Here is a 17,164-nt window from a genome sequence, read left to right as displayed (position 1 = left end):
ATACATAGAGCCAACTGTACCTATAGTACACTGTATGGTAATATGCTATAGTATATCACTACATTGAGTACGTTACTGTGTGTATATGTGTGTGTGCATATGTATATATATGCATTTAAATACGCTATAGAAAGAGTTTGGTGATGGAGGAAAGAGTAGTTCTCATGGTGTTGATGACTAGCCTTTCTAAAGACACCTGTGCGCCTCTGGCCCTTGTCTGGAACATGAGCAGCTGCATCGAAGCTCTGCTCTTTGCTCCCCTCTGCATCCCACATGTATGGTTCCGTGTGGCCTGTCTTGTCCTGTAGCCGTGGTCATGGCCTCTCATAGAAGTCAGTTGGGGAACATTCCCCAAGGACCTGCTGTATGCCAGGCACAGTACTTGGCATGTTGGAGGGAGTAGGAGGGGTGCAAGTTGCTATTTTTTTCTCTCAAGGGCGATGTTTAAATTATTTAACCATTGCACTGATCAGTTTGAAAGATCCTGGCTAGAGCAGGCTCCTGGAGCCCCATAATGTGAGGGGGACATTAACCACTTAGTTGCTGAATGGTGGGAAGGTCTGGGGGCTCTAGGTAGTGGCCAGGTTAACAGAGAGGGCCACTCTGGTACTCAGAGCTGCAATTCTTTACCAACTGGTCAGCAGGTATATTTAACCAGTTTAATAGCCAGGACTGGTGTGCGGGTGCAGGCTCACCGAATGTCCCCCCACCTGTTCTCAGACACTTGGCCCCAGGGTACAGGAAGGGAGGCCTCTGGCCTCGGAAATAATGTGAATTTAAAGATTGCCCTGACCGCCCCTGGCCAGTCACCCGAGGCCTGTGCTGTGTCCTGCCCTGGGGATTCCATTGGCAGCTTTGCTCTCAGCAACTGACAGGCTTGTGGCCGAGGATTAGTCGTTGGCAGAGGTACTGAGCCCTCACTGTGTGTTTGAAGACTTTCTGGGTCTCATGGAGGTTACATTGAGACCCCTTTTTCTTGGGAGCTGGGCAGACAGAAATCACCCAGAAAGCCCCTGGTGAGGCTGAGGACTAGGCGTCAGACAGGGGTTAGTTCCTCCACCATTTCCATGGCCTCCCCATTTCCTCCGTTAAAAAAACATCTATGGATGCTTAGGTGGATGTAGTGGAGGAAGCAGTTAAAGATCTTAATGGACATGTTATTTTCTTAACTGGTTTGAGAGTATCCTAACCCTTGGTTCTGGATGTGAGGCCAGCTATGCGGACACTTGTCTATCTTAGGGTTTGGTTAACTGTCTCCTTTTCCCTGCCCAGCTCATGCCAGGAAGAAGTGTCATTCCTGGTACAGGCTGGGAGCTAAAGACAGACGGGTCTAATTCTTACCACAGCCTGTACCCCAGGAATAAGGTTGGCAGATCTTGAACCAGGGGTTCTGGAGGTGCCCTCTGGGGATTTTCCTGGCTGGATTTTTTGCCAGGTAAGTGGCAGGAAGGGCTAATAGCTCCATATCAGCAGCTCCCCTGCCCCAAATCGACCAGCCCTGCTCTGCTGGCCCTTCTCCCTCCCTCTTCTGACCTGTGACTAACTTTTGGGAAAAGGATGAAGGTGCTGAGTGTGTGCCCACACAGGAGCAGAAGGGATTGCAGTTCAAGGGGTGGCCCTTCTATGGGACCTGCTGCCCCGCCCAAGGCCCCTCACAGCCACTGGCCTCCCCGGGAAAGGGTGGCAGCCGCCTGTTTAGTGCCACTGTTTTCATAAGCTAATGAGGACAGAGTGTGAGCCACAGGCAATGATGCTGGATATTAACTGTGACAGGAAGCTTGATCATAATTATCTTAACGAGGATAGGGTTAATTACAGTGGAAACTTAAAAGTTCTCTCTGTTTGAATCTGCTGGAGCTGAATGCGTTGTGATGTTTTGTCATCTCGATATGACTTTGGAAGAGGCTCTGGGACCCTCCGGCAGCCGCGGCGGCTCCTGGGGGAGCCCAGCCAGGGCCCTGCACGTGGATCGCTGAGGGGGCACCTGTGGGTGAGACAATGGGCAGCTTTCCTGCTGGGGGAGCGGGAGGCGCACAGCCTGCAAGGCGCTTCTGGGCATCTGATTAGATTTCTCGAGCAAACCACCTGCCACCCAAACCAGACCGCACACGTCTCCCTGTGCCCTCAGCGTCTCCTGACTGGGCTGGGAAGCTCTCTCTCCAGCTGGCTGTGCCCAGGTAGCAGCTAAAGCCTTGCCCTCCCCCTCCTGCCCCTTGCCAGGGCAGACAGATCTGCCTCTCCTTCCCAGCTCCCCGCCTCCCCCGCTTCAGACATCAGCAGCCACTGCCAACTAAGCTGGTGAGTAACCCTGGAGTGACAGCCACCCCTTCCACCAGGGTCTGGGGTACACTTTGCTGTCCACACACAGGGTTAGAGCAGAGAAATTACAGTGCTGCCATCTATTCCTTGTAACTACCGTCACTATCCCACGAAGCAGCATAGATCTGTGGCTCCTTGAAGCCCTGTAGCCTTGTCATTTTACGGAAGGGCACATATCTGTTTGCAGGCATCTTGTGTACAGGGGTATCAGATCAATAATGGATGCAAATAATGTCTCCTTTCTGGAAAACAACAACAAAAGTAAAATTTTCAAAATGTAAAAAAATAAAGCCATCTTCCAGGTGTTGGTTTAGTGGCCTCCACAGGCTAGCTGAGCCCCGGAAGCCCTGTCCCCTGCAGCGTTACCCTTACCACGCTCTCTGCCTCCTGTCCCCAATCCCTCAGCTCCGAATTCAGCTGATTAAATCACACCACACGGATGGCAGAAGACCTGGGTTTATTAATCAGCATCATGGTTCCCTTTTAACTGAGCAGCTAATAACATTAAGTGGCAAAGGGAATCTCAAAACCAGACAGGTGATGGGGGACTTGAGCCCGAGCCTCCAAACTCCTCACTGAAGCCTCACTCCGAAGCTGGTCTTGAGCTCTGCCCTGAGCCACCCGGAGAGAAGGCGGTCTCTGTGGGCACTCCCTCTAGTGTTCCTGGCTTTGTCCCTTTTCATGCGATGTCATTTTGTTTTATGCCTCCCCTGAAGGGAGGTTTTGGAAGGGAGCTTTCTTCTGCTTGCCAGTTGCCAACTGTTTGCGGATTCTCATGATATGAGAATTATATTTGCATAACATAACTCGGGGACAATGTGTATTTGGATGCTCTGACCAGAGCCCAACCGATGTTGCGCACAAAGGACTTATTAGCCCTCCATAAGGCGCCCCCACAGGAGGGAGGGAGGCGGCCTCAGCTTCCCTCCTGGTAAACAGCCTCGCTCTGAAAAGCGCTTGGGGATCATCACTCATTAACCCCACAGAGCAAGGGACTTCGGGAAGCGTGGAATGCCCCTGCAGAGGCAGGACCTACTGCACGCCTTTGTGCATTGGTTGGTCTGCCCACCATCTGCATCCTCAACAGCCTCCCCCCACAAGTCAGGGCTTCCAGAAAAACCAGTGAATGAAAGGAGGAAGAGAAAAAGAAAGAAATGTAACTTGTTAATCTTCTTCCACTTATTGTCCATGAGATGCTATGAGCTGGAATCAACACAGAACAAGGCATTCAGGTGGGCTATTGACGTGCCCAGGCCCACACTGCGAGGAAATAGGGAGTTGGCGTAACATTCCAGCCCGTCCTGACTGCAGGCCTGTAAGTCGTGTTTTCTCCCTGAAACGTGAGGCCCATGAGAAAGGAGGAGGAAGAAATGAGGCAGGAGGACCCCACTGACCCTTGACCCAAAATGTGTTTGGTCTTGCCCTCCCTCCTGCTTGGAGCAGGTAGTGTTTGGCTGCAGGAGGACACGTGGTCTGGGTGCAGGGTCCTGGGTGGGACCACCCCGAGGGTCAGGCAGAGATGGGATCTGCTGGTGGAGCTCTGGGCCCAGTGAATTCTGGGGATTTATTTACCTCTTTGCAATGCATGTTACACCTCCCAAGCACTGGCTGTTTTGGAGCCCTCAGGGCGGGAGTCCTTAGGGCGGGCAGAGATGGGATCTGCTGGTGGAGCTCTGGGCCCAGGGAATTCTGGGGATTTAATTACCTCTTGGCAATGATGTTACACCTCCCAAGCACTGGCTGTTTTGGAGTCCTCAGGGCGGGAGTCCTTAGGGCAGAAATCCGCGGGGAGATGTGGATGGCTGGAGATGGCCCTTGAGCTGAAGTTCGCACCTGCACCAGATGTACAGGCGTTGCTCACACCAGCAGGCGGGTCTGTAATGTGCGTGCCACCAGGAGATGAATAAACAGTGCAGACAGCATCCCCCTGATTCGTCACATTTTACAGAATCACCAGGAGATCCCATGCGCGTCCGCCCTCCGGTTGACGTTGCAGCTCAGCTGTCAGCCATGCAAGCTCAGCTCAGCTCTCGGGTCTGGCAGGTGACTGAGCTGGGAGCGTGTGTGTCTGTGTGAGTCCCTCGCCTGCCCGGTGGCTTCTTTAATTAACGCCTGTGAGCGCCAGGGCCCGCACAGGCGGGCAACAACCCCTCACCACCGCCGCCCCGAACACTCTAGAACCCACCTCCTGAGAAACTTTCAGCTAAGTGTATAAACAAGGCTGTTTTTCCTTTTTTGATACTTTTTCCCCCCTGAGCTGGGCACTTAATTCTTTCAGATGCCTGTTTATGTACCACCTCGATATCTATATTGCTGGGCTCGACACTTCTTTCAGAAATAAAGTGAGAAATCCACTTTCCATACATTAAAATGGTAACTTCAAGCCAGGAGCATTGAAACAGAAATCCTCCCAACCCCTTCCCTACTCCTGCTCCCCAAACAAAAAGAAAAAGGAAAAGAAATCAAAGAAAGAAACAGAAGCAGCCCCTCACACTGGAGGGATTATTGCTCCTTCGGTGCCCTGCCCCTGGGACAGCCACAGGGACACTGGGCAGAAGCAAATTAAGTGATTAGTGAAGGAAAAAAGCAGAGGAGGAAAAAGTCACAGGCGGTGAGCGGAGAGAAAGGATGGCTTCCTCGCTGTTTCCTACCACTGTGCCGAGGAGAACCGCTAAGAAATGATACTTGAAGTTATATTTATTATTGTAAGCGGGTCTGATATTTCTGGGCAGGAATGATGGATGACAACTTAAATTTGTGTCCAGGGAATGAAGGTGAACTGTGACAGAGTTATTTATCTTGGGAATGGAGGTTAGGGTCAGCCTAGGCTGGGTGCCTGCAGGCACAAGACATTGACAAATTTATCCTGCAGGCCGCATCTGAAGCCCTTTGTTTTGGATCCTGGCTACTCACTAAGTGACCCTCATCCTTCATGTTGGCAACGCGTGAAGGATGCGGTGAGTGCCAGCGGCCCCTTCTCCCCCGCCGCCCCCGCCCGGCTCCCGCTACTAATTCTTGTCATTCACTTTGCTGACAGGCACCAAGCCCAAACTATTCCCAGTCCTGAAAGGGAAGGTTAAAATATTTATTTCGGCTCATAATGGCCTCCCTGATTTAGTGCAGGATCATTTTTCCTGTTGCCTTTGTCATTGCAGGTCACTGGAAGGACTGAGCGCCTTCGGGAGCCTGGAGGAGCTCGTCTTGGACAACAATCTGCTGGGGAACGACCTCGTGTTGCCAGGGTTACCCAGGCTCCATACCTTAACCCTCAACAAGAACCAGATATCCTTGGCTCTGCCCGCTGCCCCCACTGCCTGCCCTGCCCCGCAGTGGTCCCCTCCTGCTCGCCAGCTCTCCTCCCAGGCCCCACACAAATACCTGCAAAATGTCAAATGAGTTTTATGTGTCAGCTAAATTAAAGCATGTGAAATACAGTCCATGGGCAGACAAAGCGTTCTGTCTCCTGGCACTCGGGACACTTCAGAGTAATTTATTATAGGTCATTCATAAATGAAATGCACCATTATATCTTCCTGTTGCTCCATTTTAGTGCAGAGATCTAAGTTATGGCTGTGAAGAAATCTTTTTAATAGATAAAAATAGAGAAAGAAAATAATGTCACTGCTGCCAAGAAGGCGAATCCCGGTTCTGTTTGCTTGGGCTTGTGTGGGAGGGCGACCTCTGGTGGAAAGTCGAGGGTAATGCTGCTGAGCAAACTTGGCCTTTGCAGAGGATTCCGGAAGGCTCTCTTGGGCAACAGTTGTGGTGAAGGCGACAGGGGGAGGGGCCAAGGTGGAGGATAAGTGTGAAGCCCAGGCCTATCCTGTCTTTTATGGTGTTCATCACAGTAGGGTGATGAGAAAGGCCTGGGAGAGCCAGGCTGGTATATGGCCACTTCTTAAGACTGCGAGGACCTAGCCAGCTTCAGAGGAGACTCAGAGGGACTGAGGGCTCTGGAGTCCACCGTGAGCTGAGAATGGAGTCAGAACCTTTCTGCAGCAGAAGGCACATGGCTCCAATGTTAGATTGTGGGTCTGTGCCATCATGACGCCAGCCCAGCGAGGCAGAGTGTGGTGTCAGTGCTGTTAACTCCTGGATGCGCATCTATTATAACTCCCAGCACAGAGTTGAGGGTCAGTAAATGTTTGTTAGATAAGTGAATGAATCATCATCATCAGCTGTTCTTTAGGGGGCATTCCTGTGGATCAGGCGGCTCTGTGCCGAGTAGCTTTAGGTATATTACAGGGTGGGACAAACGTGAGTTTACAGTTGTGAGTACGTGAAACACAGTTTATTCTTCTATTTTCCATTCAAACAGCTGCACACCTACTTTTGCCTCACACTGTATTTTTCATTCTCATCCAACCTTGTAAGTAGGGTATAGTTACTCCTTTGTCCAGATGGGGAAAGAGGCAAAGTATAGACCCACAGCCAGACATTTAATAAGATGCTAGGTCCCAAATTCAATCTCAACTGTGGCTATATCCAGACTTCTTTCCATTCTAGTGTATTGCTTCAGACTTCAAGTCCAATCATCTTGTTTCATTGATGGCACATTCAAGACCTGGAGTGGTTTAATCACTAGTTCACGATCACAGGTGAAAAGCAAGTTAGAAATAGGAAAGGGATCAGGGCATTTTCCCTAGAGTATGATATAAAACCAGATATGCATGTGAAGTTTAATCTATATGCACATGTCAACATTTATTACCCACTGTTTATACTTCAAGTCATAAGTTTATATTTTCCTTATTCTGTAAAATATACTACTTCTGGTCATTATTAATTGGCACTTTAATAGAAGGAGAATGAGACTGCCTATAGGTAAATATCAGTCTTCATCATATGAAATGTTGATGGATTTTTCCATTTCCTATCCTCCAGTCAACTAAGTTTCCTAGTCACTGTTTGAAAAAGTGTTATAGTCAGTGTGTCTTAAGGCTTCCTTGGCTGTGTAAGGTGATCAGTGGGACAATATTCTCAAACTGATCAAGAACGGAAGGAATATTAGACTAGATTGGATGATACGGTTCCTTCCTTGAGCCATAGTGCTCATATCCTGTGTCCCGCATCACTGTTGAGTATTAGAGTTCATGAACGTGTGTTCATGAGTCAGCTTGATCATGCTTAGCTATGTGGCCTTGGACAAGTCATCCTCTAAGAGCCTCTGTTAATCATTTTTATAGGAATAAGTTGAATTGGATCATGGTTTTATTCTCAGATGATCTGCAGTTACCAGAGACTAGCGGGCCTCTTGGCTCTATAATTCAGATTTTCTTTGTCTCTGGTTGAGTTCTTTCCCTGCTCCATGCCTCATCTTCTCCAGTCTATAGCAATAATGCCCAGGAAGTAATGGTATGGCCTGGGAGGGACCGAGGCACAAGGCAAGGTGTAGGTGCCAAGCTGATCAGTCCTGTTGCTGTGTTGTTGTATGTGCTTTGTAATCAGTAGATACAAGAGATTATGGTTGGCCCTCTCAGGATGCAACATGGCTCTTCTTTCTCCTCCAGGCTGTCAGTATGATCATGAGAACTGGCTTACTTTCCCTTTATACTTGACCCCAAATTCATAGAATGAAAAGCAGGTAAAAGCACCAGTAATGATATATGTCATCCTCTTAACCTAACAATTTTGACTCCACCTTTTTGGCTGACTGACTTTCCTACCTACCCGTAATAGTACCTCAGGCTCTCTAACCATTACACAATTCCATATTGCTATTCCTACTCTGTGAAATGTCTTAGACTTGGGCTCTATCAGTTAGTTTTGCTGCATAATAATCCCCAACAGTGAGTCGCTTTAAAAACCAAACATTTCATTGGTTTACAAGACTATGGGGTCAGCTATTTGGGCACGGCTTGGATCACAGTTCTGCTAGTCTTGCTTTGGGCCACCCAGGCAGCCAGCCACAGTTATCTGGAAACTCAGCTGGGGCCGGATGGTCTGAGATGGCCTTGTTCGAAGGCCTGGAACTGGAACTGGTGCTGGCAATGGGCTGAACTACATGTCACCCACAAACTAGCACAGGTCTCTCCACATCGGAGGGGTGTCCCAAGAGCAAAGTTCCGATGTACAAACACTTCTAAAGCCCAGCTCGTATCATGGGTGTTGCTGTCCTATGGCCAAAGCAAGTCACATACCAAACGTAGAACCACTGTGAGAGGGGACTATGCCAGGTGTAAATACACAGAGGCATAGCTCATTTCATTAATCTAACACACAGACCTTGATATCCTGTCTCCTTAAGTTTTTACTTCATATTTCCAATAAAGAGAGACCTGGAATCAAGGAACTATTGACCTTCTGAATATTCACTCTTTCTTATAAATTGAATCTTATTTAAAACATATTAGGAAGCTTGCTGTCAAATGGGGATCTACCTCAAGTTCTTCTGTGCTGTTGGTTTTATTTTTAATTTTCTGCTTTTTGGCATATATATAATGGTTATTCACCCCCACCACAGCTCATTTTATCTGCAGAGTTTTCCATTTGGGTTTTACTCACAATTAAATCTGTTTATACAATGAGTGTGTTACTGGACCCTGGGAACTTGGGTTATGGTTTTTTATCTTTTACCAAGTGGCACTGCCAAATAGTACTTAAGAACAACAGGCTCTGAAGCCAGACTTCCTGGGCTTGTACCCAGGTCTACCACTTACTGCATGACTTGGACAAGTTACTTAACATCTCTATGCTTTGGCTTAAGATGGGGACAATAATAGTACCCACCCCATAGGTTCTTGTAATGGCTATGGAAGAATCTCACAAATACTAAGTTACAGTAACACACTGAATTCTATGTAAGTATTACAACTTTTATTATGATCCTAGAGAATTATGTGAACTTATCTAAAGTCTTTTGGGTCAGAGTATAACCAACATAAGAGTATAGATTTAGAGTGCTTCTTTGACTTCTATACTATAATTTAATATTGCCCTCACATCATTCTGTGAGTCGGGTACCACTAGGGATAATTCTCATTTTCATGAAAAAACTGGGAGAGTATGAACTTTTTGAAATCACATAGATTGTCTGTGGTGGGGCTCAGTCTAGAACACAGGTGTGTTAATTCTCAGCCCAGACTCTGAGACCCAAGGTGGAGGGGCAGGCACTGCACAAGAAGAGGAACTAAGGTGCGGGAAGAGTCAGCTGCCTGTGCCTGGCTCCGCAAGGCCCTGCTCCCAGCTGCAGTGGGAGCTTATGAAAGGAATTCCCGACCCCAAACCCAGCATCTGGCAAATTTCTTCCCAGATCACCACTGCCCCACTTCCTGGCTGCGTACCTCCTGCTCGACCTCACATGTTTGATCTCCTAGTCCTTGTCCCTGAGGGTTCCATTCAGCCGTCAGCTTTGGAGCCCTGTCCTGGCATCCCTAAAGCCTGGTCTTCCCAGGTTACCTCTTCATCTCTTGGTTCATAGCTTATCTCACTCTTCTTCCTTAGGTTCATTTGCACTGGCCAATAGTGCCTGGCCATGGCCTTGACCCTCTCTCCCCAGCTCGCGCTCTCTCTCTCTCTTTCTCTCTCGAGCATGTACACACTGTCCCTGGCTGTTCCCCTGTAGGGATGGGCAGTTGGCCATATCATGTCTGAATACTCAGCCCCAAATAAGAGAACAACTGAGATGTCAGAAAAATATGGATATTTAACCTTTCACCCACTTTTCCTTTAGGGGTGATAAGTGACTTCATTTTAAATCACAGTTCATTTCTTCATTTTCTGTCTCCCTGTGTGCTTCAGCACATGTATGGAGAGACAGCATGAACTATAACGCCAAGGAAGATGCGTAATACAAGTAGGATGTGCTGAATTAGAAAGCAGGACTAAGAATTTTCATTTTTCATTATTTAAAACTAGAGGCCCGGTGCACGAAATTCGTGCACGGGTGGGGGGGTCCCTCAGCCCACCTGCAACGACACCAGCGTCCCTTGCCCTGGCCTCCGGCCCAAGGCACCTCCCCTCCTGCCACATGGCCGGGGTGCAGATGCTGGGCTTGCATTGCTGGGGCAATGCTGCCAGCGTCCCGCCCCGGCCACTATAGGTGCCACCATCTTTGTCGCAGAGCGATGGTTAATTTTAACCTTTCACCCACTTTTCCTTTAGGGGTGATAAGTGACTTCATTTTAAATCACAGTTCATTTCTTCATTTTCTGTCTCCCTGTGTGCTTCAGCACATGTATGGAGAGACAGCATGAACTATAACGCCAAGGAAGATGCGTAATACAAGTAGGATGTGCTGAATTAGAAAGCAGGACTAAGAATTTTCATTTTTCATTATTTAAAATTTCTTTTTTGTGTTAGAAAATGACGAGTCATTGTCTAGGGACAATGACGTGTCCCTAGAAATGCCATTTCTTCAGTTCTAGGTTTAAATATAAACTTTGCCATTCACTGACAGTGTGACCTTTGACCCCAGTTTCCTTCATTGTTATGTGAATGTAATAATATTTCTGATGTATGTGCAAATCAAAATGAGGTACTATGCCATATACACTGTTTAGTTAGCACTCAAAAATCCTATAGTAGGATGAGCTCTGGTTGAAATCCTCCCAGTGGTTATAGATGCTGCCCTTTGCCCTTTGAAGCCGAGCACAGTGGGAAGGTATGTCCCCATTCTCTCACCTGGGAAACAGCTTCAGACCTGCAACTGGCCCTGACCCCGGAGGCACCCCTCCTCCCTCATGCTCCAAACTTTCCAGGCAAGATGTTGCTTTGATCTTGGGCCCCAGCAGAAAATCTCCCTTGGCAAGCCCGGCCACGACAGCTGGGCTCTGCAGTGGCAACTTTCTGTAGACAACATTGAAAAAAATCGAAGCAGCAAGTACTCTAGAGAAGGCTCGATGAGGGAAACCAGGTGTGTGCTAAGAATCCAGCTGGAGAGAAATGAAACTGTGCCAGATAGTGTCACATTTTTAAAAATGGGGGGGAAAAACCAAAAAAAAAAACACCCCCAAAAACCCAAAGCCTTAGGAGAATTGCTGAAAGAGTCTCCACTGCGGTGGTCTTGATTAGCCCCAGACCCCAGTTCCCTCCTCTCAGTGGCTCTGGTTAATTTTCTATGCAATTTTACAAACAGGAATGTGACACATTCTCTCTCAGAGCCTGCAATCAGGCAAGTCAAGGCTGTGCTCGTCCTTGCTGGCCCAGGAGACCAAGGAACCAATTAAATCTCCTCCTCCTGTTTCATCCTCCAGTGGTGATCTCAATGTAATGATGAAGTTCTGGTCCACAGAGTCCTGAAGTAGGTGCTGGAGGTTCCTGCCTGGTGTGGATTTGGGGGAGACCACCTGGCTAACCCCAATTGATCAGTTAGTGGGTAGTTGAAAGGCTTAGTAAGATGGAGTAGCTTCTGCCACGCACAGTATCCTAAATGGAGCAGGCTCAAAGGCTTAGGAAATCCATAATTCCTTAGATTTATGGGCACAAGATGGCTGAAACTTCTTGAAGCCTCTAGATCAGCGGTTCTCAACTTGTGGGTCGCGACCCCTTTGGCGGTCGAACGGCCCTTTCACAGGGGTCGCCTAAGACCATCCTGCATATCAGATATTTACATTACGATTCATAACAGTAGCAACATTACAGTTATGAAGTAGCAACGAAAATAATTTTATGGTCGGGTCACAACATGAGGAACTGTATTTAAAGGGCCAGAAGGTTGAGAACCACTGCTCTAGATGCTTTGCCCAAGAAATGATCCAGATTCGAATGAATCAACATCTCCACAGCCACCTGTTCATTGGCTGACCCAGATTTTGTGGAGTGTAAAACTTACATAATTTGAGGAAGCCCTCTTAAAGGAAAAAACTATGTAAGTGTGAATGCAAAATTAGGTATGAAGATGAGTGTTACTTAGAATAGGAAATATATCAAAACAAAATAAAATTTAAGTTGAAAAATACCACACACTAAAATATTTAGAAAAGTGAATCTTTTTGTACTACACATGTCCGTATAAAAACTTTGTTCCTGCAAATTCCCTTATAACTTTGTTATATAATTTTCTAATATTTTATAGAGAGAAAATAGAAAGATAATTCCATCTAATTGAAAATTAAGTTGTATTTTTTTTAAATATGCTCTATTGATTTTTTACAGAGAGGAAGGGAGAGAGATAGAGAGTTAGAAACATCGATGAGAGAGAAACATCGATCAGCTGCCTCCTGCACATCCCCTACTGGGGATATGCCCACAACCCAGGTACATGCCCTTGACCGGAATCGAACCTGGGACCTTTCAGTCCGCAGGCCGACGCTCTATCCACTGAGCCAAACCGGTTTCGGCTTAAGTTGTATTTTTAATAATTTAGGGAGGGTTCTTTCAGATTCATCACTCCTTATTGGTAATTTCACCACTAAATTATTGGCAAAATATTTAGAATTTTTAAATATTGCAAAAACTCTCATACATTTTCTTCATATATGAGCTGTTATATTTTAGGACATTTCAAGTTATTTGTGTATGTGTATACACTCAATAACTTAATCTTAAATGTTCTTTGACCTGATAAATTCGTTAATCATTGTATCATCAGTTTTATGTTGGTCCCTATATGTTGTGTCAGCATGAATATTACTGGAAGCTGTTCCTACTGATACTGTTGTAATAACCAGACACAGATATGATGCAAACCACACAAATATATCTCACTGAATCCTAATTAAATGCCACTTCTTCCCAAGTTCCTCTTAGCCAGGTTCCCAGAATTTCCGCAGGCACTCTAATGTCACCCAACTCGAAGTGATATGCAGTGGATGACATCCTAGTGAAGAAAAACAGTGATCTTAACCAATCGCGAATTTCACAAAATACGTGACTATGCGGCACTATTACTAGGGCTTGTTTCGGAGCCCTCTGCAAGCAAAGAGCCCTCACATACAAGCTTTATTAGTTCTGTGGGAAATTTACATGTGAAGATTTACTCAGATTAAACTGGGCCTCCCTGGATGGTGGCCTGCTAGGTTTCCCATCCGTAGTCACTAAATGTTGAGAAGTAACTGGGATCTCAATCCAACTTAGTTGCCCAGTGTTTTCTCAACTTGCAAATCTTGCCAGTTTTGAGTTCTATTCCTTCACATTACCACCTTCATACAGTAGATAAAAAAATAGATGAAGATTTAATGTTCTCCTTTTCCCCAAATACCATGATTTTTTTTTCTCCACTAGTGAGGCCACTGAGCAATGCTCAGCTCTACCACAGACTCTCAGTTTGCCCCTAAGAGGGAACTAGGTTTTGGTTAGACTTTTCTGTCCATAGTAGTAAAGGCTTCCCCTAGTTTATCTCCTGATATTGGATAATTCCTCTTGTCCATGGGCTCTTGGTATTCATGGCCTCTATCCTGGCCTGTCAAATCACCATCTTGCTTAGGGTGAACTGAGCAATGCTCAGCTCTACCACAGACTCTCAGTTTGCCCCTAAGAGGGAACTAGGTTTTGGTTAGACTTTTCTGTCCATAGTAGTAAAGGCTTCCCCTAGTTTATCTCCTGATATTGGATAATTCCTCTTGTCCATGGGCTCTTGGTATTCATGGCCTCTATCCTGGCCTGTCAAATCACCATCTTGCTTAGGGCCCAGCTCATCAGCTCAATTGATGAGTTGATGTGTGAACTAGCCCTTCCCAATCCCTGTGACATCCTGCATCTGTGACTCTTTTCTTATATGGTTTGTGGTGTCTCAGAGTTTGACTTGACTGGACAGTGGAGCCCACTGTGGGGATGGATCATGGAATAATTTTACCACCATGACCCTCCTTGGTCTTTTCTCTTCCATTTTTCTCCCCCTTCATAGAACATTAGGTTCACAAAGGGTCTCAGGAAATGGATTCTGACCTGCCTGCCTTGACTAAAGTTGTTCTACTTTTCTCAGCTTATCTTCTCCTCCTAGCTTTGTTCTCCTTTCCTCCCAATACTATGATTTTTTTTCCCCACCAATGAGGCCACTGAGCAATGACTGGCTCCACCACAAACTCTCAGATCATAATAGGATGGCCAATCCCTGTTTGTGTTTATGTCATTCCTGTATGTTTTATTGATACATTACCCATTATAGGAGAATTAATATTTTTTAATGAGGTCTTTGAAAATAATGCCTTGCTTTCACTACTAGAAAAAAATTAAGTTTTATGGATTTGCATATTGTAAAATATTTTACTACATGGAATATACCCTTCATCATTTCAACTTAAAAACAAAACAGAACTATAGAGGAAAGTGTGGTAAAACAATTAAGTGCATTAATTTTCTCTCAAGTGATCTGAACTCAGCCTTACCTGTCCAGAGAAAAGCTGGTTCATGTATCCAACAGTAGGAGTGAAAAGCTAACTGTTCCAGATACCCACAGCTAAGCTGATTTCAACCCTCACGCATGCCTGGAGCAGTCTGGACTCACAGTGGCTAGTCTTTCCCTGTAAGCCATGGTCTAGTCTCCTTGTTAAACCTTTTGTCTTCCTGGACCAAGACCCTTAACAACAATTAAGTGCATTAATTTTCTCTCAAGTGATCTGAACTCAGCCTTACCTGTCCAGAGAAAAGCTGGTTCATGTATCCAACAGTAGGAGTGAAAAGCTAACTGTTCCAGATACCCACAGCTAAGCTGATTTCAACCCTCACGCATGCCATATCATGGGAGCAGTCTGGACTCACAGTGGTCTAGTCTCCTTGTTAAACCTTTTGTTTTCCTGGACCAAGATCCTTAATCTTTGTCACATCACTGACTTGGAGCATCTGCTTGATCACCTGGCAGAAGTGACACCAGCTCTGGAATACCTCAGCCTGCTGGGTAACGTGGCGTGTCCCAACGAACTGGTCAGCTTGGAAAAGGACGAAGAAGACTATAAGAGATACAGGTGAGTATCTAGGGGTTTGAGCATGGTGAAAGAAGGAAAAAGCATCTTTTGGGGGGATAATGTACTATTGTGTGCATAGCAGATGTTTGGTAAATATCAGTGGATTCCACGTGATAATATTAAACTTTTACCTTTGCGGAACCTATAGCCATTGTCTCTTTTTGTTGAAGTCAGAGGAGCCAAGAAGCATGGAATGCTGTTGAGTGGTCTTGGTCAGGGGTTGGCAAACTTTTTTGTAAAGGGATGAAGGTCATATGGTCTCTGTTGCAACTATTCAACTTGGCTGTTATAGTGCAAAGTAGACATTTGTAAATGAGCGGGCATGGCTATGTTCTAACAAAATTTTATTAAAAACAAAAACAAAACAGATAGCAGGCCAGATTTGTCTCTATTTTGCTGACCTATGCTCTGTCTTGTCAGGTCTTCCCGAGGTCTGCTTTAGAGTCACTTTTTGGAGAAAAAGCACTTCCCACTGAAGTTTAGGGAGCTTATATAAAATCCCAAGAGGAAGTCCCACAAGGCCCATAACTTTGTTCCATAAAACTATGCCCAAGTGCCCATTGACCATGCGCTTTGATGGGTTCCAAGTAGAAATGCTTTTCTTTATTGTTTCTACTTCTAAACCATCTGCTTTGAAACACCAATCCAAACTCATCTGTGTTAGGGAGCCTTCTCCATCGCACTGATTTCATAAACTCGTTTTGTTTTCTTTCTTCATTTTGAATTCTGTATGCTCTCATTCTTGACTATTGTTTGGTAAATACTTTTAATGATCATCTCTGATGTGTTGCAGGTCTCTCCATTATGATATATGCTCTCATTAAAACCCCACTCGAATCAATGTGGGAAGGAAAGAGGGAGGAAGGATGGAAATACAAAACCTATAAGGCTACTGGAAAATAAATGTGGAAGAATTGAGGAAAGAGGATAATAATCTGAGAGAAATTTGTTCTATTAAGACTCATATAAAAATCTGTGGTGATCCATGAAGGAACATAGCTGGGGGCATTCATTTGTATAAGCAAAACTGTAAGAAATACTGAAGGCTGTTGAATATAATATGTTTAAAACACACACACACACACACACACACACACACACACAAACACACACACGCTAAAGCTACAGTAGGATTTTAGTTACATTTCTTCATTGGCAAGAGTTTTATACCTTTCACTTCATTTTCTAGCTTACTTGATTAATTTTGTAGCAGTCTTAGCTGCTTGCTTTTAAACTATCTTAGAATAAAGCTACTTTTAAAAAATGTACTAAATCTTTCTCCATCATGAAGATTTTCATTTGAGATATGATACTGTCAATTCAAATGTGAGTTCTGTTAGGAGAAATATGTTTAATGTCCAGCAGGTGAATAGTTACACATTTCTAAATCAACCCTTGAAGTTGCATAGTCACTTAGAACTTAATTTGCTTCTTTGACACTCTTATCAACTCTGAAGCATTTAACAGCCGGATTTCAAGCATGAAAGGGTGGCTCAAAACATATTTTATCTTCTTGTGGCAACTTATTTACTAGTATATGTCTTAGAAAGGTTGAGCAAGTCCAAGAAAGTTCTGTCAATCAACATTTTTAGTAAACCAAGCCTTATTTGGGAAATTCTCAGTTGTTTTTCTGTTTTTTTTCTTTCTTTCTGTGTTCTTAATTTTTTAAAAATAGCCAAATAAATTTTATATATGTGTATGTATGTACATGTGTGTATGTGCACACACATTCACACACACATGTTCATTCATTTATTAATGTTCATTCATATTCAGGTGCTTCAAACTAAGCAATTTTTCTTTTCTAGAATGAGAAAAGTAGAGTGAGAACAGTTTCTAATCCCACCTTATTTTATTCAGTCTCAAATAGAAAGAGGGTTTTATGAGGTTATAAAAGAACAAGAAAAGCTAATACTATTTTTTTTTGTCATTGTGACTGGTCACATTGGCAAAAATACTAAGACCCAAGGTGTAAGATGATCATCAAATAAGATGATCTGATA

General features: G+C 45.1%; 1 protein-coding gene across 3 annotated transcripts in view; it reads left to right on the top strand.

Moving 5' to 3' along the window:
- The window catches only part of LOC102245006 (chromosome unknown open reading frame, human C10orf11), a 1,043,798-nt gene that overhangs the window by 560,457 nt on the left and 466,177 nt on the right, over positions 1-17,164 (top strand). For all 3 annotated transcript variants that reach the window (XM_005864646.2, XM_014538350.1, XM_014538351.1), the window contains 2 exons: positions 5,475-5,601; positions 15,022-15,161. In XM_005864646.2, coding sequence (XP_005864708.1) covers positions 5,475-5,601; positions 15,022-15,161 — 267 coding nt within the window. The remainder of the gene's footprint in view (positions 1-5,474; positions 5,602-15,021; positions 15,162-17,164) is intronic.

The sequence above is a fragment of the Myotis brandtii genome, unplaced genomic scaffold (genome assembly GCF_000412655.1).
Source record: "Myotis brandtii unplaced genomic scaffold, ASM41265v1 scaffold190, whole genome shotgun sequence".
Classification (NCBI taxonomy): domain Eukaryota; kingdom Metazoa; phylum Chordata; class Mammalia; order Chiroptera; family Vespertilionidae; genus Myotis; species Myotis brandtii.
This window is presented reverse-complemented; position numbering and strand designations above follow the sequence as displayed.